Genomic DNA, 25,769 nt, shown 5'->3' on the forward strand with positions numbered 1-25,769 from the left:
TTCATTAGCAAGTTAGTTAACGAAGATTTAAGTCTAAGCTAAGCGTATCATCTGCAGAACAGGTGCATCACCAGCGTGTTAGACAGGTGTCTTATATTGACTTCTTGTGTGACTTAGAACATCCTAATAATATTGGACTAGAATAATTTATATCAATGTATATTGTTGTTGAGTCGGCTGGTGTGAGGACATTGCAAAGGTTATTCAATTAATGTTGAGTTAATAATAAAACAACATCTTTATTCCTGTCATACACGGATAGACTTGGAATATTGTATATGTAGATAGTGAGATAATGGTGGTTAATATTAATACAAGTTTTCCCGAACATTGTACAAAGTTAAATTACAAAATTTAAGCTTAATGACTAACTTTTTAATTTAATATTATTTAAATACTAGCTGTCCCCCGCGACTCTGTGCGGGATTAAAAAAAATTAATTAGTAGCCTCTGTGTTCTTCCAGACTATGTTTTACATCTACGCCGAATTTCGGCGCCCTTTAGCCGTTTTTGACCTTTTTTAGCCGTAACAAACATCCATTCATCCAGACTTTGACATTTATAATATTAGTTAGATCATGTACAAAAATGTATGTAGATATACCTAAATAATTCACATACGGATTTTTTTTCTTACATAATTTTAACTAGGTATACCTTTGTATTGTTTATGTTGAAATGTTGTTAGCCTCTGGTGATATTTTTTTCTCCATCTTTACCAATGTGTCTTATAAATTTAATATTTACATATAAAATATAACTAATTTCTACGCAAATTATGGTAATTTACGCAGATGTTATAGTTTATTTTCTCTAATGATTTTTGTAACAATTTTTTCCGCTGGTACAATTGACAGATTTAAAGCTTGCCCCATTAAAAGGCTTAATTTGAGAAATAAACATGGCGAATAGCGCATTAGGAAAATCCCATCTATAAATTTAGTGCTCGGCTACTGATAACATTATAAGTGATAATATTTTTTAACAACACAACAAATTGATGGTGTTATTGATCTCCTGTGGCAAGGGAATATGAAATACATTTTGAAGACATATGTCACAGATCATTTATGAATTCTACCAATTTATATTCGGACTAGGAGAGTATCTACAGTTTCTAAACTGTCAAGAAATCACGTGTACGTAATAACCTTGTTCATACGAATTGTAAAAAAAAAATTTCAATCACTGACTTAGCAAGTGCGATAGAGACGTATTACAGTCACGTCTTATAGAATTCGTATAAGATTTTCGTCGGCCTGTAAAAGGAAGGAAGCGATTACTGAAAGGTGAGCGACCTGCACCGTTACCTCTTATTGGTTACCATTTGTGATCGTCCGCTGCTTAGACTTAGGTCGTTTATGCACTACTATGGAATATTTGATGTTCCATTTTAAAATGTCAGATGTCTTTTTGTCAATGAAAATAATTGCATAAAATATTTTTATTAATAATTTCAATCTTAAATGGCATCTGCGATTCCTCTGGTATTGCAGATGTCCATGGGCGTCGATGAACACCTTGGTGTTCCCGCTGCTCGTTTGCCCCCTTCTCTTATAAAAAAAAAAAGTACACTTCTTTTGTTTCAAATTAAATGTAACTTGCTTTAAGCTTTATTTGTAAATAATAATAGAGCAAAATTATCGTGCTTTTTGCATTATACCTTGATAAAACGTATTTATTGCACATCCTGTTAAGAAAACAGTATAATAGTTACACATTATTCATGTTTATTCGTCACTTTAGCACGTGTTGTAACATTTGTTCCACGCTAGTGTGACACCAGCCTTATAACGCGCATAAAATGTTCAACACCGATCCTATCTGGGCGAACAGCATGAATATTCAAGCTATCCCGTGCTTGTGCGTGACATCCATTTCCATTCTTGTTTAACCTATGATATCTTTGTTGAAACACTAAACCGCGGTATAATGTATTCAAATTTGTTAAAATAATCAATAATAATTTTAGACCTAATGGAACTCAAATTTTTTTTTGAGCGGCCATTTTCTTAAAAGCTCTTAATTTTTAGCATTTCATTACCATTATTTATAAGCAACAACTTAATGTTATCTATGCCTACATCAAATTCATTTACCACAACTTTAATAGGTATTTTTGAAATTTAGGCATAATAAACTATTTTAAAAGTTGTATTCTGGAAAGTTTTTTTTATAGTTAAAATATTAGTTAGTTAAAATAATTAAGTATTTTGTATCGAAATCTCATCTCATTCTATGAACGCACATATTTGAATATTTCACTATGGCATAAAAAAACGTAAACGCTTGTAGAATATTTTATAAAGAATATTTATTGAACACAATCAATAGAAGCTTCGCCATTCACCAAACAGCGATAATTGAATGTAGATACGATGTTCAAATTATTTTCACGTATTCTGTGTATGCAAATGTATCATTTCGTGACGTTTGTGCGGAGCTTTTTATGCGCGTCACGCGACGGAAGCGCGAGGTGCGCCCGCGCCGGATCCAACATGGCTGCGGCGAAAGTACTTCCGCCCGAGAGCTTCGGCTATCAATCGAATCATAGTTTTTTATAATCTGGGGATGATACCACAGGTAAACCACAAAAAATGTTTCGTCTATCAAACGTTTTATAATTCGTCTTTGTATGAATACAATGATGCATTGTGACTTAATTAAATGAAGTAGAGTTTTTAATATAATCACGAATGTTACTTAATTATATAATTTGATTATGTTACAGTAATATTGAGTTGTACAAACCGTTGGAAAAATTTTATGTTAATTATTTTTTATTTTTCTTAGATATAACACATAATATGTAAAATATTGCTAAAGTTATTGACCGAAGCTCGAGTCGTGGTCAAGTAATGCGTGTGTATGTTAATTTTATTAATTCAAATTTAAAACATCATTAGTCACAACAAAGATCGTACAAAATTTACAATCATTTACCGTAATAAAACGAGTGTATAATTTTAATAAGAGCAGAGGTAGAGTATAAAGTTTGTTGGAAATCATAAAAATATCTAGTATAATTTTTTTAGTAATATTTTTATAGCGACTAAGTTCGACGAATAATCTATTCGTTTCAATGAAAAGAAATTCAGTTTTATAACTATTGTTTTTTACTCAAGGATCCTAACGAGCGTTCAAAGTCGGTACATAGATAAGAGAACACAAAACAACTTCGACTTCGTTAATTAACTAGCTATTTTCCTGAAATATTATTACCGAGTCTTGTTCACCATGACTGCGCGATAAGAAAAATATGTGATGGATATTTTTAACTTCGCCTGAACGCGTTCATGGAATTAATAAAATTTGAAACGGTTAAGGAAATTTACGGTTAATTTTCAATTAAATTGTAATTATATTATAGACAATTTTTGAGTCTTAAATATCTACCTTTTCTTTTAACTAAAAAAGAAGCAAACAATTCTAATAAAGCTCCTATAAACAAGTTTAATATAAAGAAGGTCGATAGAAAGCTGTAATGAACTTTATATTATACTTGTAAGTAGGTAGTACCTTAGCAATTGATTTTTCGATTTGGATTATAATAAATGTGCTGAAAACAGGAAATGAAAAAACTAAACTTCCGACCTTGGATTTCAGTTTTTTCTCGAAGTTAACACCGTTTCATATAAATTAGACACCATGTAAAAAAACATATTACAACAATAATAATAAAAGAATAAACAGTAACCTGAAGGCAGTAGGAAGGCTGGGTCTGTATTGATGTTGTCGAAAGTCTGATCAAAAGCAAGTCTATTGCTTTCGTTATAGTTTAACTTGGCAGCACCACACACTGATTGCTCGTAGCTGAGCCTCGCAGCCAGCGCGCTGTCGTACCCTCTGTTGTCCCTTTGCTCACTTTCATTGTACTGCTTGTTCACTTTAGCACTGTAGTCCGTGAAGTTAAGTTTGGTGAGTGTCATCATGGGGAGGTGCAGGGGCGCGAGCGCCGGCGGCGCGCCCACTTCGCCCGGTGCCTCCACGATAAGCATATCTGCTTTACTTTTAGTATCCGTTTTCACTACCGCATCACAATTTCGCACTGATAAAAAATTGTTCTCTAATAATTCGATGTTAATTTTAAAAATTAATTCTCAAATTTATTTTTAAAACTCATTTGAATTGAAAATAAAATTTGTAGGAAATTTTATTTTTTATTGACAGTTCCTAAGTTTACGAAGCTACGATCGTGAATGTAATCGCTTTCGAAGGTTACAGAGCACCATTCCACTGTGCGTTTAACAACCGACTGAGCGGAGCTTTCGTGCAGTTTGTTCAGGCGGGCCGAGAGAGGGCGGCCGCGAGCCGAGCGCCGCCGAACGGTAACGGAGTCGCACGAGGCGCGGTACAGTCGCGACCTGTCGCGCCACCTGCTGTACCGACCAACTGTTGCACGACCGTTGATTTTTTTCGGTACCCCTCTATCATAAAAATTAGCACAAGTACCTTCGCTGTCTAATTAACACACTTGACTATTTAAAATCGTCATACTAACAAGATAAATCAACGGCATTAGATGCCATTTATTAATTCATCAATGATAGATATTTGTTGTGAGAAATAAAAAAGTCCCTTAGTAACGATTAAAGGAGTGATGTCAGAAACTCATAAATTAACGATATGCTTAGATTGTTATGAATTTTCATCCTTTTACATACAATTTAGTAATTACAAACATAGTCACATAAACAAAAATAGACATGTGTTAATTTATAGTGCAAAGTATTTAATAAGAAAAATTTCATAAACATTTTTAGTCTTTTGTTAAACGTGCGATACGATACTGGCAACGTAAATCGTCATAACAACGTAATTAAAAATAAACAATAATAATTTCGTGTCGGTGAATTGTTCTGGCTTCCCATGGCGTTGGCGGTGGCAGTGACGAGGTAAATCGTAATTACGTATAATCATTATGAGATGCGATGTGACGCGGTGCGACCTTGACGTTGGTTAACGTTCGCAACGTCTCTTGGAGACCGTTTGTATTCAAATGCTTTTTGCGCGTTACCTAATTTTGACAACTATGAAACAGTAACTATCGCTTTAAACTACGTAAATATACCAAATTGTAATTGCTTTTCAAATGGTAGAAAATATATGATAAAATTCAATATGCAAGAGATTGTTAAATATTGGCATAGAAAATTCGAGACCCATATTTACTTTCAACTTAAAGATGTTAGATACTTCATTACATATGGGTATGAATAGACAGATGTGATATCTTACAGTATTATGTAAGGCAAATCGCGAATTTGATTCGATGGGGCGGGAAGAATTTTCGGGGGGCGGTGCTGGGTAGAAACCGGGTCAAGTTACAAGGGGTGGACTCGGATGGTACAAAAGACAGAAGGGGACGATAAGGTCCCGCGGGATAATAGACACCTGAGCACGTGTGCAGCCGGATACAGCGGCCATTGTCTACCGGAGGAAGTGATTTCGATGTCGGAAGATCCGAATTGTTTTTTTTTTATTGCCAAGCGAGCGTGCCTCATACGCAATACGATTGATGACTCGGATTATATTGAATAAAAGATTAATTAAGTCATTTCCGTACTATCGACATAGTATTATAAATCCTAGGTTTAATAAAATGAATATCAAGCTTTAATAATGGATAAAAACGTTGTTAAATACAACAAAATATATATTCGATTTTAAAATAGTATGTTGCCTGTTATTCTTCTCCTTACAATATTTTACTTGGTCCACTACTTCTCTTATCACTTTTTTGCAATCAGTTACAAATATGAACGTAGCGTTCTGCATTATTTGAAAGTTCGCTGAGTATTTTAGCAAAATACTGTGTCAGCGTTCGACGAAATGCAATTACTGATGCTGCTGCGATGGGAAATGGCTCGGGAAATTACTTTTCCATATTTGAATAAATGAGCCACGGAAATAAACATACGAGGGATATTGTCTCTGGTAACAATCTCCCGCCACCTCGGCACACTGCTCTACACGGGAAATAGAAATACTTTAACTGGCAACATCTAAAAATGTTATATTGTTTTTTATATTTCTACAAAAGTAAATTGATTCATAACCTACATATATATAAACAAATGAACTTATAACCTTGCCTACCTTAATGCATTTTAACGAGTATCAACTCAAATATCGTAAAGAAATTAACAACAACAAAGCATCACTTAGCTAATAAAAATAATATAACTTTATAATAAAAGACAGGTAAATCTTTATTTCCACGGAACTTAATCTCTGAATTTAGTATGCATTTCACGACACAATTTTGTGTATGGCAATCTTGTCCACGATCGACATATGCGTTGATCATAGACAATTGAGTTATTCTTTATTTCTTATACAGCCTATATATTTTTTTATCTATTAGGAACAGAATCTGTCGGCAAAGAAAAAAGCTCGAATTACGTATGGCATTCGCGTAATGTCGATCGCAAAAAGGCAAAGTAATATTGAAATACCGACGATCGATATTCAGAGTCGAGTGTTCGTCACGGCAGCGGCCGGCGGCGTTTAAATTTAAAAATACAATTTACCGTGGAATTCCCTGCTTTGAATTACATTAAGTGTAAACAATAAAGAGCTAGTGAGCGTATCGGCCGCGGCAGGCGACGGAAGTGCCAGATAAACAATCTTTTTTAGATAAAACACTGAAAAACACTCCATAAATCTGAGCAGAGCCGATCACTCCGGCCAGGGATGTCAAACTGGGGGGTTGCCAACGTGTATTTTTACATAATTAAATGTGCAACACCATTACGTAAAGTAGACTATCTTTGTATTATGTAATTTTTATAATGAGTAATTGTAAAAAAAAAGTTGGGAGTTTAATTCAAAGTTATAAAATTTTAGACTGGTACAGGATGGCAACCCGCACTTGGCCAGCGTGGTTGACTATAGCCTAGTCACTCCTAAGTTAGGGTAAGCTCCGAGCCCCTTTGTGGGGACGTATAGTGAGTGAGCTGATGATGACAGGATGGCAAAGTTATCCATCGAACATAATATATGTTAATGTTATCAGCAAGCGCATGTGTAACGACATTGAATATATTAGTGTCGACCGTTACTTCAATGGCGGTCTAAGACTTTTTTTCGAAACATTCGAACCTTTGCACTAATTAAAAAAGTCCGAAACATCCGGCCTCTTTACAGAACCGATTGAATACTGATTTGAAATTCAATTTAATATTCTCTATTAACCCGAGTCTAAGGTTAAAATATTTCGTTTCCTGCAATTTAGGGGAACGTATGGCATTGCCTTTGACAATATTTGTTTTTTTTTCTGCACTAATGTTGAATTAATGGAACATTTAAAAGCAAATTTGATGGGTCTACGGTATACGAAGCCGCAATTATGTTTTTCATTGTAGAGATGTATTGACGCAGCGCTCCCGAGCGCTCTGTTTTAAATTGAGCGCGCTCGGGACGTCACTTCCGGTACCAATAATTTATTTCTCTCGGCCTCCGTCATGTGGCGGGATGGCGCGAGATACGACATTTATCCACATTTAAATTTGGAACGATTTCTAAGAACATTATGATTGTGACATATTCTTCTTGCGCTTCGGTGAAGATTTGAGCGAATTTATAGCACTACGGTATTATCATTGACAATATCTGCGTTTTCATTCATTAAAATTATCTATAGATATAATTCCTATCAATGTAAAAAATATGAGTAGATAGTGAAATGAGATAAGATTTGAAATTTTGTAAATATAATCAAAAACAAATAGTATAAGTAAAAAAGATCGATAAAGGAGGAGCGAGTTGGAATGAATGAGTCGTGTTAGCTGGTGACGGGTGACATTGTTGTGACAGCGATATCTCAGGGCCACCGCTGCGAAGGACAATCTGCGCCCACGGCGTCCGCCCCGCCGCGCCCCGCACCCGCCCTCACACTACTGCCTCCGATAACATATTGAGGACATTATATTGAAACAGTTATTTAAATATTGTTATTGTCCTTTTTTATTACTGGCTTGTTAGTGAAAAATGATAAAACAATCGTTGTTAACATGTGTGTAGGTACATTCGTCAACTTACATGTTTAAACCAATGCATTTCTAATTTTAATATGTCGAATGCTTTAGAGATTTTCGTACCACGCAATTAAAGCACTACTTAGGGTGAGTGAAACAGGGAACGATCAAGAACCGACCACCTAATAACGGGTAATAAATGCCCCTCAAATATTTGTTTTTGTCGAGGATGCCTACAATGAGAGTAGGGAGTACCGCAAATAAGGCAATTAATTGAATTCGGCACTTCAGAGGTGCCGCCGGCGGTCTTTGTCGGCACCTCGGGCTTCGGACTCCTTTAATAGTAATACGATATCCATTGTGCAGATTCGAGAGGATTATTAAAGGTCGAAGGATTCGCGAAAACTCCTTCGGCGAGAAGTTCCCATCGCAATAGTGCTAGTGATGTACCCCAGACAAGGTGCATCGCACCTGCGCCGCCAAAACAACGAACACTACTTGAGTTTCAACAAAAAAAAAACTATCTAATGTACTTATAGACTTGTTTTCAATATTGTTCTCGAATTTCCAGTTTGTGTGAAGATTTAATTTGCACAACTTTTTTTTTAGTATGCTGTATTCGAAATCTTCGGTACAAAAAATAAAATTATGCCTAAGTTAATATTTAAGTACTTTATCGATTTAACAGCAGGACTTAGATGAATTCACATAACTATATAAACGTAAGTAGCTTTGTTTCCTTGACCATAATATCACTTGGACTTTAACCTATTTAGCAAGAACATAAATAGCAAGAATATAACAGTTAAATATATTTGTTGATTTATTTATTCATCTATGGATTACAATACTGGCCGACAACATAAACGGTTCGATAGAAAAAAAAAAACAGTTTACTGTGTCAACGATAAAATATTATCTGTGCTTGCAGCATTCTAAGTTCCAGGAATGCACTAAACCATCCGGCCGCAATTAAATATAAAACGAGTGTAGGACGAAATCAAGTTAACAGTTTTCATTAATAACTAAATGTGGTACTTGATAACGCCCTTCGATACTTATAGAGTTGATAAGCGTATAATTTAATTAAGTTAGATTTTTTTTTAGTTTTGTAACTAGTTTACCAGTACCAGCTCAAAGCTTAGTTCCTATGTTAAACTTTTGATTTTGGCAAATACTGCATGCACCAATACCTAATTTTTTCGTAATAATTCAGACAAATAAGTATTTAAAATTGACAGAAAATATAATATAATAAATAATAATGTTCTGTGTAGTTAATACATAAAGTGTATAAATAGTTAAACTAAAGCGAGTCTATAACAAAAATAGTTTTCTATTCTCGAGCTTTAAATCTCATTGAACTGAATTGCGTTTGAATCTTGCGCATTATAATCGCATGCATTGTAATGTTCTTGTATCACTGATATTGTAAGTAATTGTTGCTTATTTATAGAAAACTGTAAGGTAATTACTGGCAAGACTTGTAATTTGTTAGTGGATTATATACTGAGTCTTTAATATCAGTGTATGGACAGCAAAAGGTATACTAAGGTATTACTGGTTCATTAATTGCTCTATCAGGCATTATAGTTAAATACACATTCTCTTTATAAGATGATACTGTAGGAATTACTGATAAAAATAGATGATTAGGTAAATGTATACGTTAATAATAATAGCACTAGAGAAGTCTACATCTGTGCATAATAAATTGAAATGGATGGAAGATTTACTTTGTTAACTTTGTTGAAGTTAACCTACCTCAACTTGCAACTTTACTTGTGAAGAAATGCTAATAAATGACAAAGAAAATACAAAATAAAATTGTTTTTACGATACCAAAGGTTTTCTGATTTTGAACCAAAATAAATCAAGAGCGATAAAATCTAATTTGAATATTAAAGTCCTTTGTGCCCGCCTGACCCTTCCCCTTAATTTAAAATCGGATCGACGACAATCGAATCAGATTTAGGATTCGAATCAAGGCCACGTGAAGTAGGTGAATGAAGAAAACTGATTGTATAGGCCCTCGGGGTCCCGGAGAGTCCTTGTTAAGGCTCATTGAAGGACAAGGGCCCCTCAGTGTCGGGTTTATGTTCGTATTGTAAACCTACTCCGCAGCGCCCTTTGCTCTTTTCGTGCGTCCTCGAATGCTATTCCTTTACTTACCTGCCTTCTTTGGGTTAAGTGCGTATTATGTATTTCTCGATGTTTCTCCACAATGATGAAACGGGCTGATTGTTCTTGTCTCATATTTAGATATCGTTTATAAAGAACATTTTTTAACTTTGATTTAGGGTGTAGTTAATTAAAAAAAGCATTGACTACATTTAAGTAAAGATATGTTTTCTTACATATTCAGAGATGTATATTTGAAATATGAAATAAGATATAGCGCTTTCCATAGGAAATATTCTATAATTTTCTATCTCTGTTTACAGTAGGACATTGTTCGCTTCATTGATTTCCTATCCTCCTCACATCCTTTGTTCCGAATTTCGTAATACGAAATTTGAAAAGGTCGCGCACGTGCGCAGGAGTGTGTATCAGGTTGCGCCGGAAGCTTGCCGCTTGAAGCACAATGGCTGCCGGATGTGGCCGCTCGAAACGACACCTATCTTTTTTATCGATAACTTAGAAAGCTCGATATTTTGTCTGCGACCACTTCGCCGCAGTATTGATTTCTCCATTTGGCGTGTGCCTCGTTAACAAGTGTTAACAAGCGATTATTTTTTGCTGTATTAATATAGGCGATAAAAAATTGTTCAATTGCATACATTACAAGGTAAGGATATCTGGTGTTTACCTTGTACTAGGGCGGGGCTTTTGGTTCGTCGATAAATCACCGTAGGGCAGGACGTCGGGCGTCACCGAGTTTATCGCAACGGATTAAAGGCGTAGTATCACTAAATGGAAATAAATTATTATGATTGGTGCCACGTAAGTCACCTGTTGCGTCGCTCGTAAACGTTCGCTAATAAGGATGGGCCCTGTCGCTCTCGTTTAAATCTGATATGCATAGCTTTAATGACGCGTTGCGGTTAATTACAGGCTCATTAATGTCATCAGGATAATTCTGTCTTTATTGGTGTTCGTACGTTGAGCGGATTTCCATTTTCAACGATTCTTATTTTTTTTACTGCAACTACGGAATGCATGAATTGAATGTCTGTCTTTACTTAGATATTTATACAAATAACTTTATGTTTGATGTAAAACTAATTTATTTATTTATAATGAAAAAAGCACTGTTTTTTTACTTTAATATGGTAACCAACAAGTATCGTGCGCTTTGTTACTTTACCAATACGAGTTCATATGTTACTACGCAACTACTACATTGTATCGGACAATCAATTTTTATTGCTTTCTTTCAAAAAGAGGTCGAAAGAAAAGAACATTGCACATTTTATTTTACATTGCGTCTATTAGATATCTAATATTCGACTGTGTTTCATGAACATGTTTTTTTTTTATATAAGGTCGCAAACGGCGAGCGAGTGCCAAAATGCGACCAAGCGACCGCTGCCCAGAATCATATGCAATTGAAGATGCCTACCTCTAATCGACGAAGCAGGAGACGCACAGAAACAGAATATTTCCCCTTCCTATACATCCCCTCCTCCGTCAGATTCACTTCCCCTTCTGATCCTTTCCTTATAAGAAAAGGGTGGAACGATAGGTTATTTAAAATTAGGCCTTCGACACCAGAGTCAGACGAAATGCGGAATTGCTTCCATTTCTCGCCTGTCTTCTGTATGTTCGTAACAGTGCACAGAGCAAGTTGGTCAATTCGTGCAACAGATATTATTGTTACTGGCGTCTACCAGTGTTGATAATGAATGTAGGTTATTGTCCCAAGTTTTAAATATAACATAACTATAAATTCATCGTGAAAGATGTCCTCATGCGATAACAATGTTTTGGCCATGAAAGTCGCAGTTTGCCAGTGGTGGTGCATTTCGCAAAGTTGTTCCGCGGCAAACGTCCGGCGATTAGTCGAGTGCGCAACAAGGATGCTCACCAAACGGCTTGCGACAGCGCGGATGCCTCCGAATTGCACCAATGCAGTGTGTATACGCCTTATTAATATGAGCTATTGCAAAATATTGAATACGCCGTGTGTGCGTTAACCTTGAAGCGCTCGGCCCAGTTGCATTCGTTGGCAACGCTTGAGTCGCTCCGAGGACGTGAAAATTTACAATACCAACACTCGCCACTGAAAGCCGAACAGTCACCGCCTTAATGAAGTCTATGATATTTTGGATACATAATATTCAATAATTATTGATAGTATCGTTGATATTTGGATATCAAAAACAACTTCAAATTTTAATTATTGTCACTACAATAATTAAAAACACTGAATTCAATATTTACTTTGTAAAAATGTAATGATTTTTTTAACTTAAATTAATAACAGATTATTTAATGATAATTAATTTATTTTGAACTGATTGCAAAATATTGCAAGACTTTTATAAAATGTAGGAAATGGTCGCTAAAATAACCCAATCTTTTAGTTCCATGAAGAACATGAAAAAGGTGTGATTATAATTTGTACATACTCACCTCTCCATACAATAAGAGGGTCCAGCTCAGTGGATTCCCTGGACCGCGAGCTCGGATGTAAAAACATATTTTAACCTGAGTCCAGGTCTCCCATATTTGTTCGCGCACTCACAACTTACACTTAGTTCCCGGTTTTTTCGAGCACAATTGTTTAAAATAATTTTATTAAAACTTTTTTTTAAAATTAAATTATAGAGCACTAGTGTCTTATAAAGACATGAGTAATGTCGAAAGGTAACTGTTATTTATTGAGTTAAAAGTGAAGCACAATGTGTTTGTGCTTGAAGACTGAGTGCTGAATGGTGCGCTTGCGGTCGGCCGACAGTGAGGGCAGTTGGTAGGGGTCGTAATGCGCACGCTAACATGATTTATTTACTGATTTTCTTTTACAAGAAACGTAACCATAAATCATATTAAACATTATTGAATTAAATAAATAATAACAAAATACGTTGTTATTTTATAATAATACAATTTAAATGTAGTTTGATGATATCTGTTTTAGATTTTACTTTAATTAAAATTTCCACGTAAATTAATTTCTTCCCCTATTATAACTTTATTGCTATATCTTTTATAATATCTTTAAACATAACATAATTTGATAATACTTTTAAATGGTAATAATTTTCAGTATCCTGCAATTTGTGACAGACGTGTTGCGACATGTAATGAAAATGGCGAAGATGACACGGTCGTAATTACGGCAGGGGCACGAGACTCTGCTAGACCTCTGATGGGCTGAAAGAGAGCGGAAAAATGGCGCCAAGGTCGCGCTTGCGACACGCGACCAGCCGACTGGAAAACTAGTGTACGCCGTTTGTGCTATTGGCTAGTCTACTTAGACGTTGAATAAGTGCTATTTTAGTACCTATTGTGATTTTAAATGTTCATTGTGTTGTTTAAATGCTAAATTAAGATTATGTATATGAAACATTTTTGTTAATATTGTCCACATTGCAGAGTAACGAATCAAGATTCGTTACTACGCAATACGTGTACGACAAGTCGTACTGCATATGGAGCACAAAATTTTAAATTTAAATCGTATTTGAACTTCTGCGAGTTGTAGATAGGACGTTAATAAAATAAGAAGTTAATTATAAATCTCTCAACGATTAAATATATTATATGCAAGATATGGTTTAGTTCGCATCTTACGAGTTGAGTAGTAAATGATGTCCACGAGACCACCCGTGTTAACGAGCGTAGAAGAAGGATCTTGTTTCTTCCAGCTATTTATTATTTCGGTAGCAGCGTTCGGCCGCAGTCAAAACATCACTCCTATGATTTACAACGCAATAAACACGCTTTACATCTAATGGAAATGAGCTTTTATACGTGATATTGTGCAGCCGCCCTAACGATTGTAAAATTTGATTCATTTTTTTCACTCCTAGATGTACGGTGCTGTAACAAATCAGAATTGTCGACGTCTGCGACAACTATCTTTATTGTTTTCAATTTAAATGTTTATTTTTAAATTAAACAAATTTTATAGTTTCGCTCGCACTAAATTAGAAACTTTAGAAAATAGACTAAAGAGACATCTTAGAAAAAAGTAACTTTGAAGCTTTTTAAGGCAGTTAAAAGAACAACTTGTAACATTCTACGGTAGAATTCAAAGTGTCTAAATCTTATCTTAACTGCTCAATAAATAAGGAAAGTATTGTAGAGGCTCTCTTGCGTAGCAATGCTAATGAATACTATACATCGAATAATGAAATTTTAAATTCCGTTGTAACGATTCAACGAGCATAAAAGACACTGCTACAAAATTAACTACACAAAGCTTTTAAAAATGTATCGATTTTAACTCTCGATGTCTCGATAATGAAATCGAGTGACTAAATTTAATGCAGAAGTTCTGTCAAGAGATTCATCGATATACACGGTGGCCTTTGTCTAAAACTTAAGCTACCTTTCCACTATGCGAGTACCCGAGCTACTCTGTGAGCGACTGCTATTTCCACTGCTTAAAGAAATAGCATTCGCGTGCAGCCACAGTCGTAGTACTAGTCGTTTAGTGGAAAAAGTGTTTTAATTAGAATATTCTTGGGTGTTTATGTGGTTGACTTGTATGCGGGGTGTGGGATGAAGTAGACGACAACATTCGAGTTTATTTTTATAGCATCGATTACATTAACCATGGCTCGTAACTGGAACGTAATTGTTGAGTTATCGCGACTAGTAGTTTAATGAGAGTGGTGTATACTGCACCGCAGATAAGACGCCAACTCCCTTATCTTTACGACTTGATAGCGACAGCATAGATTATGCAATGGATTATGTTTAGATCAGTAGCTCGTAAATATTTTTTTCTTTATGCTCTCGAAATTAGAAAGTTAATTTGAAAAGCTACATCTAATAAAGAACTTTAAACAGCTTTGCCATATATGCCATACATTATTAGGTATTAGAAAAAGTATCTACGAACTGACTTGTAAGTATTTTAACGTTCGTCTCAAACTCTAACATTGTACTTGTTCTTGTATGGAGGTAATCACATCTAATTTGGTTCGTCTCTAATAAGAGAATTAGGGCCAATAAGCGAGTTTCCGGTTTTGTGAAAATTCAAATTACGTAGGTTCTTATTAAACGTAATATTATATGAACTCTAAATGCGTTATAAGTATTTTTATATGAAAGTTACTTTTCTTCACACATTAAAATGTTCTAAACAGAACATGAACTTACCTTTTGCAATCTTGCGACACCTTTGTTCTTCACTTTTCCTTGTGTAAAATACATCTAAAACTAACAGAAGTATAGCTACATGGTACTCACCAGTATTATTATTGTTGTAGTGGTGCGCAGGCGGGGGGATGTACTCGGCGAGCTCGGGCAAGCACACGTTGCTCTCGTACATGTTCGGTGGCACGTTCGCGATCAGAGAACGCTCCTTCTCCACATCTAGAGCAAATATTATTATTAAACGTTGTGAGAATATGATCTCTTATTAACAGAGTACATGAATGCTACTCAAGGTTTAGTTATACTTTTCTATTCTTTATCACTTCTATAGATCCTAGATAATTGCTTGTAGAATCCACTGTAGAGTTTTGGATCTGTCGTTTCCAAAACTCAACAGTGGCTACTGTTTACATCTGGGTATGGTCGAAACAGTGTAGTTTGTTTTTCCGCTATAAAGTTAACACGATAGGGCTAGTTTTCTAGCAGTCCCCTGGTTATCAACAGCTAGAGCTTGATCTCCTTATAAGCGATTTCTGATAAGGTTAAAGGATAATAAGGATAAATAGAGAAAATTCTTAACGTACCTTTTTGTAATATTTCGAGATGTTCCCATAGAATATCTCCCATAAAGGCGGGTGCTCGAGCTACGAACTCGTCCCGTCCCATGGCGCAGATGTCCTTTCCCTGCGCGCGCGCGAACTGCTGCAGCGCGACGCCCTCGAGCGAGAACTCGCGCGCCGCCCAGCGCAGCCACGCCGCCACCGCTGCCTCGCTCCATTGACGAGGATCTGCAAAATTAGTACAGGTAAAATACGAAAAAGTAAAGTGTGATGAATATCCTCAAAATTTTGATATAATTAAACAATGATAGCTGTGTAGTTTAAAGGACTTGGTTTTTAAATAAGATTGAACGAAGAAGATTTAGTTCAAGGTTTTACAGAGCGCTGTACGATTGCTAGCAAAAAGACTTGATTCCTTAGAGCCTAAAGTAAAGTATGCTATAAAGTGGTAGATGTATTTAGACGTGCTTTACACATATTTTCAATCTTGATTCCAATGTAAAAACTTTTCTTAATTTTGTAAACTGTTACGTAATTTTAAAATATCCACGTTTCTACATCAATCTACGGAATAGTTTCCTTAACCGCGACTCATTTCCCAAACAATCAATTGCCACACAAACACATCGATCGTGGTTTATAAACCTCGAGCCCTATTTCAAACGTGATTGGAATCCTTAGAAGCAATAAAACGTTGTGATGCAACACAAACAATTAGCCCGATGTTTCCCAACGCCGGAACTTGCCACACGCCGAACGGAAGCTCCCCGACCTTGCCTCCCTACGAACTCGATAAAAAGTGATTTCTAATCGTAAGTACATCACTAGTCATTAGAATTGTGTCGGACGTGTTGATTGTTTTTCTTCGATATCCCGTTTACGAAGCTTCGTTGAAAACTCTTTTAAGTTATGTCCGGTCGACCGCCTCTCTTAATAGCTTACAACACGTTGAAATGTTTCTTTTAATGATCTTTGAGTATTTTATGATGGTTTGAAATTGCACATTTGTCTCATAAGTGGTCGAAAATTTAAGTTTAATACTACGCTTTACAGTAAATTATTATTTTGTTTGTAGTTGGTAAACGAAGCATGTGCGCGTTTTAGACCTTGTTTAAGGGTAGTCTTCCAAGCATGTTTCACAACTATTAACAATAGGTACTCTTCCCTACTTAATAATAAAAAAAATATACATACAAATATAGGTATTAATATTAGTCTCCGTTGTTAATTAAACTAATGAGTTAAAGATCCATACACTTAGAGTTAACTTTGACACGCGTCGGTTAATAATTTGTTCTTGTAATTATCATCGATATGTTAAGAGTGTGAAGCTACGCGCAATTTGTATACTTTTCTAATAATTTCATACATAAAATGCCTGTAGCTTTATGGGTTCATAGATTCGAAAAACCAAATTCCATTTGCATGATTATTTTAATTATTAATTCGAAGCAAGAACTCAAGAATTAGTTTTTTTTGTAGCGTGTACCTAAATAAAACGATGACAAGGTATAATTTTTATGAGTTGCGTTATTTGAAGTAAGAAATGTATCGGATATGCTGTTTATTTATCTTCCGTGTCCGCAAAGGAAGTTCCATCGGCTGTCTCTCTTACACTTTCCGATTTGATCAATTTATCGGAAACATATTTCAGGATGTTATTATGGAATAAACATTTTTTAATTGTCAGAACTATTTTATACAAATGGTGAAGAGGAAATGAAAGAACTTTTAAACATTTATTTTTTATTTTATTTATTAACGTCATTATTACGGTAGTCAGTAATATGATATATATTAGATTTATCTGTTTTTAATGCTGTTTGATTGTGTTTAAAATATTTAAAATAAAAGCGCTTTAAATCGGCACTTTCGAGAAATCGACTAGTGCACAGTTGTAGGTAGCGGCTACAAATTGCTCGAGATCGGAACTTAACTTTTTCCTCGAGCGAAAAAGCGTCCATGAGAGGAGCTAATAATAAATAATTAGTTTAATTACAGCTTTCAGTCGGCGGCCGCGGGACACGGCGGGTAACGTCCGCGGCCAAGGCGGCGCGTGGCCCGAGCTTCTGTGCACATTGTCACAAACGACACGATATTTTTATTAACATAGATATATTACTTACTAATTTTGTCAAAGTTGAACAAACATTCTCAAATGTATTGACAGTTAATTAATTGTTATTAACTGATGAGTTGGATATAATTTTTTGTAAAGAATTCTAACTTGTAATTCTAGTTATGTATTTATTAGTGAACTTTATTTCGCATTCACTAAGATTTTACCGACTTTGAGTAATGATTTCATTAATTTGACGGTCGAAAATTATGTTATTTACTTTGTTTAAAAACGATCTGCAAAATAAATTAGATACGTAAATATTAAATTCGCAATATATATGTAATCAACTTGTGCTATTAAAATGACACGTGCCATTATCTTAATCACATGTTTAAAATTAACGGTTTCGCTTGTTAAGACTGGGTCTGTTACCTCGAGCTAATTTTATATTTTGCATACATATGTATACGTATACTTAACTTGCTTGTAATTTGCTTTCAATAAATGTTAGTTTTAACGTGAATTTCTATGCTTGTTTTGGTAAAGCCATTATTTTAATAAATATGAATTAAAGTTAAATAAATATACGGACGTATAGTCAGTTTCAAGGTGTTTAAAGATCGACCTTGTAATCATATGATAATTTCCAATCGTCCAGAAACAAGAATTATATTTACTAACAAGATCAAATGCTCATCTCTCGATTTACGATAAAAAAGGAAAGTCAAAGAAATAAATTACCTATCTCAGTTAAAAGATAATATCGTGTCGTATATGATTATGGAAACGTGTGGCGTAACAGTAGCAGGTAAGCGGAGGCATAAAATTTTTAGCTCCCGCTTCTTTATCTTGATCTGATTGATTTTTAATCTTTTTAAAAGCAGTAAAGTATTCCACTGGCTTTCACGGTATGTCATAAACAAGTCGAATATAATATAATATGTTTATAGAATATCACTTTATAGTACCAGGAACACATAATGTGATGCTTAGAGAGATTAAATTTTTACTTTTACATAGTCTTTGTCAAATAACCAACAGACCAAAAAGTAATATGTAGTATTTTTGCTACAAACATATTTATTTAGGAGACTTTTGTTCAGTAACAGGGTACATCAAAATCCTATAAAAACCACTATCAGTAATTTAAGTTGGCTTTTATTGTAATGCCTCGAACCTCAATAAAATTTATCTAGTCCGATAAAGATATACACAGACAAACAGGCTCATTTACTTCCAATTAAAAAAAACTCTCTTTTTAAATTTATTCCTAGTGTATTTGAAACAGTATAAAGTTGTTACAATCAAAGAGGGCTCGAATATCGAAGTGATTAAATTGGACCGTTTTAATTTCAAGTTTTGAAGTTACACGATGCATTAATGAGGTATAAGGTATCGATGTACGAATGTCCAACGAAAAGGGTTACATCTCTTAAAAAGATCTCGTAAGAGATATCACTCTTTTCATCGGATAGGTCGATGTATAGCAGTGGGGCTGTATCGTATGTTAATAGACCAATTCCATTAACAACCGATCTCTAGATAACAGGTCTTGTTTCTTAAGAATTATCTAGTCGTCATTGTGAACGTTGTGGCTCGTTTTATGTTCGATCCAAGATCTTGACAAACAGATATACAAGAAACGGCAACTTCAATACTCTATTTACATAGTTTATTTTTACTTGAATATTTTGTAATCTCTGGGAACACATGTTGGATTTATGTGATTCAAGGTTCGTGTTGTTAAAGGTTTTTTTATTCATTGTAACTAACTCTACCTGTAATTATTTTTGTAGAACAAATGAATGCAAGTTAAGCGTAAATTACAACATTGTATGGAATTTTATTTTGCTAAGTTTTTTTTAAACGCTCAAATCTCACAAGGATATGTTAGGTAGAAAATTCTCATAATTTTATTATTTAATTCTTCAAAGTTGTCATTCAACAGTTACATGGAAAACGGCAAAGAACATTCCGTATACCTCTGGTAAAGTGAAATACAAGCGTTGAATTATTGATCTGATCGTTTGATGTGGACTATAGTTTAGCATAATGTCACTCATTGTCATTTATTTATTCTATCTGCGATGTTTACGAGCATTTCTAATACTAATACCATCTCAATGTCTCACTTCGAGGGCTGATATCAATAGTTATTAATAACAAACAGTATTACTTTTAATTTAATTTGTTCTATAGTTATTTTGTCAGTTTTGAGTCATGAATCTTCATCTGAGATTGTCGCGGACAGAGCGCAGTAGAAGATACTGAAGGAAAACCGACCTTGTGGGATACGAGCTAGGCAGACAGAGAGAGAGGGAGAGGGTTTTGTTGTAAATTTAATTTTTTTTCGAAATAGCCTTTTTGTAAATAGCCTCAACATGATTTTTGTTATCTTATCAAACTGAAAATTTCTTTACCTTAAGCGTAAATATTTCTAAACTTTATAAAATAAAATATCGTGGAAATGAACTGTCGATGTTAAAAGAATTATTGCGTTATTTAACATTCGTAATAACGTTGGAAACGAATTAAAAGATAATTTGCAATAGCATTTGACGTGACATAATGATCTCATATGAGAATATTGCAAAATTACTCGAGTAATTCTTCAATTAGATTAGATTATGTCACGGGCCGAGTGCACAAGGATATGCTCTGGCTATGATAACTGTAGTAAGATATCCATGCGCATTAAATCTGCTGATGTCCCGTTACTGAAGATTAAGTGTTGGTATTATACAAGTGACACATACAAGACCCTGTACTTACTGTCTCTAATAAGCCGCTCTTCCAATGCCAACTAAACTAAGTTTAGTTTAGCTCTCATATGACAAATAAGTTGATAACGTAGTTGTGTTCGGTTTTACTCCTTAAGTTACCACTTTTATTCTTTTCGGTAATGTGTATGGTACACCATATCGAAGGGGGGGGGGAGTGAAATGTATGTATACAAGTATGTGTATATGTATGGTATGTCTACTATCATCTACAATCTCAATATCCTGTACTCGTATAATGAACTTATTTGTTAATTCTAAAATATTGTCATAATTTTGTTTTAAGGTTTCGTTTCGACATTACTTTAAATTCCCACATAATTACAACAAATCTGATAAAATATAAGAACAATGTGATATTTTTTAAACTACAACTTTACAGGAGAGCAATTTTAAACATTTAAGCGTTGATTTTTTTTGCTTGTTTTCAGAAAGGACATTAATTACCGCAACAATTTATCAACGTTTAAATGTTTAAAATTCCTTTCCTGTAAAGTTGTGGTTTAAAAAATATCACGTTGTTGTTGTAAAGAGGCGACATATATAGCTACGATTTCTGTTCAGGTAGATATAAGTTGCAATGATAGTACGATAAAACTGAAGGCGGCTGCAGCTAGTGACGCGCCAACTTTTCACGATGCCAATTAAACTCTGAACGAGAATATCGATAAGAACATTTACTTTACAACACTAGTTAACAACGAACCCTTTATGTGTTACAATTTTGTCGATAAAAAGCGAAACGTGTTCTTTATTGAGCTATTTAGAATTATCTGGTACCTACGTGAAAATGTTTGCAATACGTTGATACTAATCTTTAATTCTTTACAATTTCTTTGTTTTTAATTATGTAAGTAAAGTTTAAGCAAATAAGTTTGCCTTTATATTTTTTTATAAAGTAGATGCTTTTGCTACTCTTTGCTTTAATTTAGTTTAAAATATCAGATATTATTTTTATTGCTCTTTAGTTATGATTGCAACGTTATAAATGAAATATTTGTCGTGTAAGTACACGTTAAATGCAATAAACATAAATATTTAGGGTTAAGAACGATAGTGTGTATTTAGAAGCATGTATTTAACCACCTAATGTATTTAGAAGTTATATCTAAAAGTGACTTCATATGCCGTTTCTATGTTGAATCATTGTAATAAAAATTATCGAGCCAATGAAAATGTTAAAGGATATAACTGTATTTATCTAAAATAAAACAAGTTAAACCTAGGTAATAAAATTCAAGTTTTTAGGCACTCAATAATGTGTCTATTTAATTTTACGATCGTTTTTATTGAGTTGAAGTAACACTAAAAGTGTTAACAAACTTTTTGTATGTAATTCGTAATGTTAGCTCGTGGAAAATAGGTTACTTTTTTCTGGCCGAAGTTGGGTGTGCCATTTATTATAGGTATAGGTTGAAAGATTAATAGTAAACATTTTACTGAACTGAGATAGTGAGATCCCGACGGATCGGAGATCAGCTTATACAGTTTCGACTGTATTTCGAAAATTTTCATTAGTTAATCTATTATTACGACTGGATACTGGATCTTAGAAATAATATGATAAATCCTTTAAGCCTAGTGATCATCGCAAAGTGTCTAATGATCATAATTTGGATGAATCCGTTAAAATAACAAATGTAATAGCACTAAAATATTGCATGGGTAAATGATTAACTAGCGCCATATCCTGCGCGCTTGTTAGATGCGCGTGCGCACCGGAAGCGCGAATAGACTCGCCGCAGACGCACGCACTTCCGTCGATCACGGGCATCGAACCCGCCACCTGTCCGCGCTCTGCCCTACTATATAATAACAAATACCTGAATTGTTTCTAAGCTTTAAGGCTTTGTTAAGACTCTAATCGGGGTAAACGCCTATACCGCGATTTGTGGCTTGTTGGTGTTGTATTGTAAAACCGCGGTATTATCATGATACACCGAGGAGCTTTCCCGACGACCATTAAAATCTTGATATATATATAGACTTGTACATCGGTCATACGCTTTAGATAATCCAACTCAATTTGGCGCGTAACTCTACATGTGTTTCAATAAGTATTGCACATTCTAGTGTGCCCAAACATATCAATACGACTTGAACCATCTAATCATTAAAGTCCAGAATAATCAGCGAAAGCATGACAGCTATCGTACTACAAAGCTAAGGTGTTATAAAATTTGTATTATGTATCTATGTTTATTAGATCATTATCCATTATGTAGTAACATATCGCTAGTATTAAAAAGTGAAATAATAATTAACAACATAATAAAAGCTGGCAGCATCGAATGTTAGTTGCATAAAATAATTGATGTCGATGTAACGCCGGTTGCCACCAACAAAGACGAAGTGCCGCTCTGTTCGTCTGTCCGTCGCATTACCATATGCAAATTAAGGCTACACGGCCGTATCTTATGCGTCTTTGGTAGTTTTTGCCTAGTTTACACAGTTCTTTACAGTCACTCATGTTTCTTGATTTTTTTAAATGTTATGTCTTTATACGCCTCGCAGTCGGCAAGTTTTTGCTATTTTACATTGAAATAAATAAGACTTGTTGAATGTATTTTATCGCATTTATTATTAAATATTTTGAGTATTTTCTTTGAAGAAATTTACGTTATCATGAATTTATTTTTAACTTGTATTATATATAATTCGTTCCATATTGGAGACAATGTTATGTCCGCGATTAACTTAGATAAAAAGACTTATTAGAGTGAATTCTTTGTTGTGTTAAAAAAAAGATAAACTATAAAATCGAAATGTGATTTAAATATCAACGTATTGCTAAAAGGCACATAGTATGCACCAATATTGTTAATGCAATAGCAAAATGTTTTTGTGACATACATTTCTAAAATACGCAAGAAATAGATCTGTTTAAAGACGAAAGAACATAAAAATGTAATATGAATTTTGTACTCATTTCTCATTTTAGAACCTGCGCTTTCTAAGATTTTTAATTATACTTCTGTGCATTTAGTGCGGTTTCTTCCTCGTCGTAAAAACCTACGAGCGCACGGACGAAATGTAATGGAACGGAGTTTACGCGGGCACAAAACTATTCCACAATGTACCCGTAAACATTCTCTTAATACCGAGAAGATTAAGATGATGGAAATTTAAGATGGAGCCATAATTTTACGTCATAATGCCGCCGCCATTACTCTATGGCGAAAGATAATCGATTGTAGTGGTAACATTTAATGGTAATTAAAGTAACCGTGTTTTATTACGCCTTTCTAGAAGCGGGATGTTTAATTTAATTGTTTAATGTAAGATGAAAATGATTATTATATAGGCGTAAACATTTTATGACGTTTATTTAAATAAACTATAAAATAAGGAAATATAAATTTCAATAACCTCTTGGGAGATTGCTGATGCTATGAGCTAAGATTTTAATATGAGAGAAAACCAGATTATGCAATTATATATAATGGTACGAACACGAAATTGTTACACTTTACTTTTTCGAATTTACAAATATACATAAGGTCGATTTCAATCATTGATTCGAGTAGCGTTTTTATTTATGGACTCATTGAAGGAAACGGACATAAAAATTTAAGAAAAGATGACTTCAATACATCAGCGAAAACAGCTTCTAAATCAGTTAAGCAATTTCTGAGATAAGCGCAAACAAACTCACAGACAAATTGACAAAAATACCTCATTCGTTGTTCTAGCGTTGATAATGATTATTAGGACATGTTCTGTTTTATATGACAGAATTTAACTTTCTCGTAATATGTGCAATACTTGATATGGTACTAACCTTTGGGCACGCCGAGGCGCAGCTGTTCCTTCTCCCAGGAGGCGAAGGTGGCCTTCAGCGCCTCGGCCATCTTCTTGTTGGTGCCGGGCGTGAGCGGCGGCACCTGCGATGGGATGTCTGCAACAAAAATAAATAATGTTATTTTACAGTTCAGAAAACTAAACGATATTTGATTTAAATATTATAATTCAACAATAGTAAGTAATCCTGTAATCTCAGTTCAAAGTTATCATAACTTACTTTGAACTTACGGCCACGCACTAGGTATGAGTTCAACATTTAAACTTTGTTTTGTGGTTTCTTTATTAATTTACGTATGACAAAAATTGTAAAGCTTTCTGACAGAATTACTCATGTGTTTTCTTATTTTAGCTCTATGATATTTTTCAAATTTAAAATTAAAATGGGGCCAAAAGATTTATATCATTTTGGGACTAAAACTTTCATGATCAGATTTCAAAATTAAGAAAAATGCAATAATTAATAAACTTATAATATTTATACAAGAATTCATAGAAAAGTATTCGATCGGATGTGTAAAAGACTGTACTAAATTAGTTTTTAAAGTTAATTATGTAGCAAGACATATAAATCTCTCTCAGATACCAGAGCGACTGTACAATTCGGAAGTCGTCCACTATCTAATCGGGAGCCATCCAAATCGTACCAGATCTTTATCTATCGGATTAATATCTTTATCAACTTTATTTATATTTATCGAGCACCGAAGAACAAATTAATAGCTGATTTCTTTTCGAGGCCTGATACCTTTGAATAATATAAATCAGAGATAAACAAGTGATATTGCGTACGTGTACGTGTGTATGTGTGTACGTACACACATACACACGTACACGTACGCAATATCACTTGTTTATGTATAGGTTCCATTCATAAGTGCGTCAGGTTTGTGTTGCACGTGTGCGTAGGCGTTGCATTAGTGTGTGAAGCTTGCACACCTGCCGACCAGTTCTGAGATGCGGAGATTTGAGCTCGTCTCCCACGGTCGCTGCCCCGTACGATCAGCTCTAGTTGAACCTTGCTTTATACCATTTAAATATAACAATTGTTTTTAGATTATTTGGATCGTAATAAGGCATGAGTAATATGATTTCTTATGTCTGAACAAAGAAAAACTTCTGGTAGTCTTTTTGAAATTGACAGTTGTTTCGTATTTAATTTGTAAAATATTATTATTGATTATATTTTATTCTAGGACTTAGTTATTTACAATCATTTGTAAAAGGTTAGAGGCTAAAAATATTCAAAATAGTGAAATGTTAATTTCCATCACTTCTCTTCAGTCCCCTTGATTCACAAGTTGCTACGTCTCCTTAA

At 34.4% G+C, this 25,769-nt stretch overlaps 1 protein-coding gene across 3 annotated transcripts in view; it reads right to left on the minus strand.

Annotated features, from left to right (window-relative positions):
* LOC106721639 (ETS-like protein pointed) overlaps nt 1-25,769 on the minus strand; it is a 121,611-nt gene that overhangs the window by 15,258 nt on the left and 80,584 nt on the right. For all 3 annotated transcript variants that reach the window (XM_014516637.2, XM_014516635.2, XM_014516638.2), the window contains 3 exons: nt 24,432-24,548; nt 15,833-16,036; nt 15,342-15,467 (listed from right to left, as the gene is read on the minus strand). In XM_014516637.2, the coding sequence (XP_014372123.2) occupies nt 15,342-15,467; nt 15,833-16,036; nt 24,432-24,548 (447 nt within the window). The remainder of the gene's footprint in view (nt 1-15,341; nt 15,468-15,832; nt 16,037-24,431; nt 24,549-25,769) is intronic.

Source organism: Papilio machaon, chromosome 17 (genome assembly GCF_912999745.1).
Source record: "Papilio machaon chromosome 17, ilPapMach1.1, whole genome shotgun sequence".
Taxonomy (NCBI): domain Eukaryota; kingdom Metazoa; phylum Arthropoda; class Insecta; order Lepidoptera; family Papilionidae; genus Papilio; species Papilio machaon.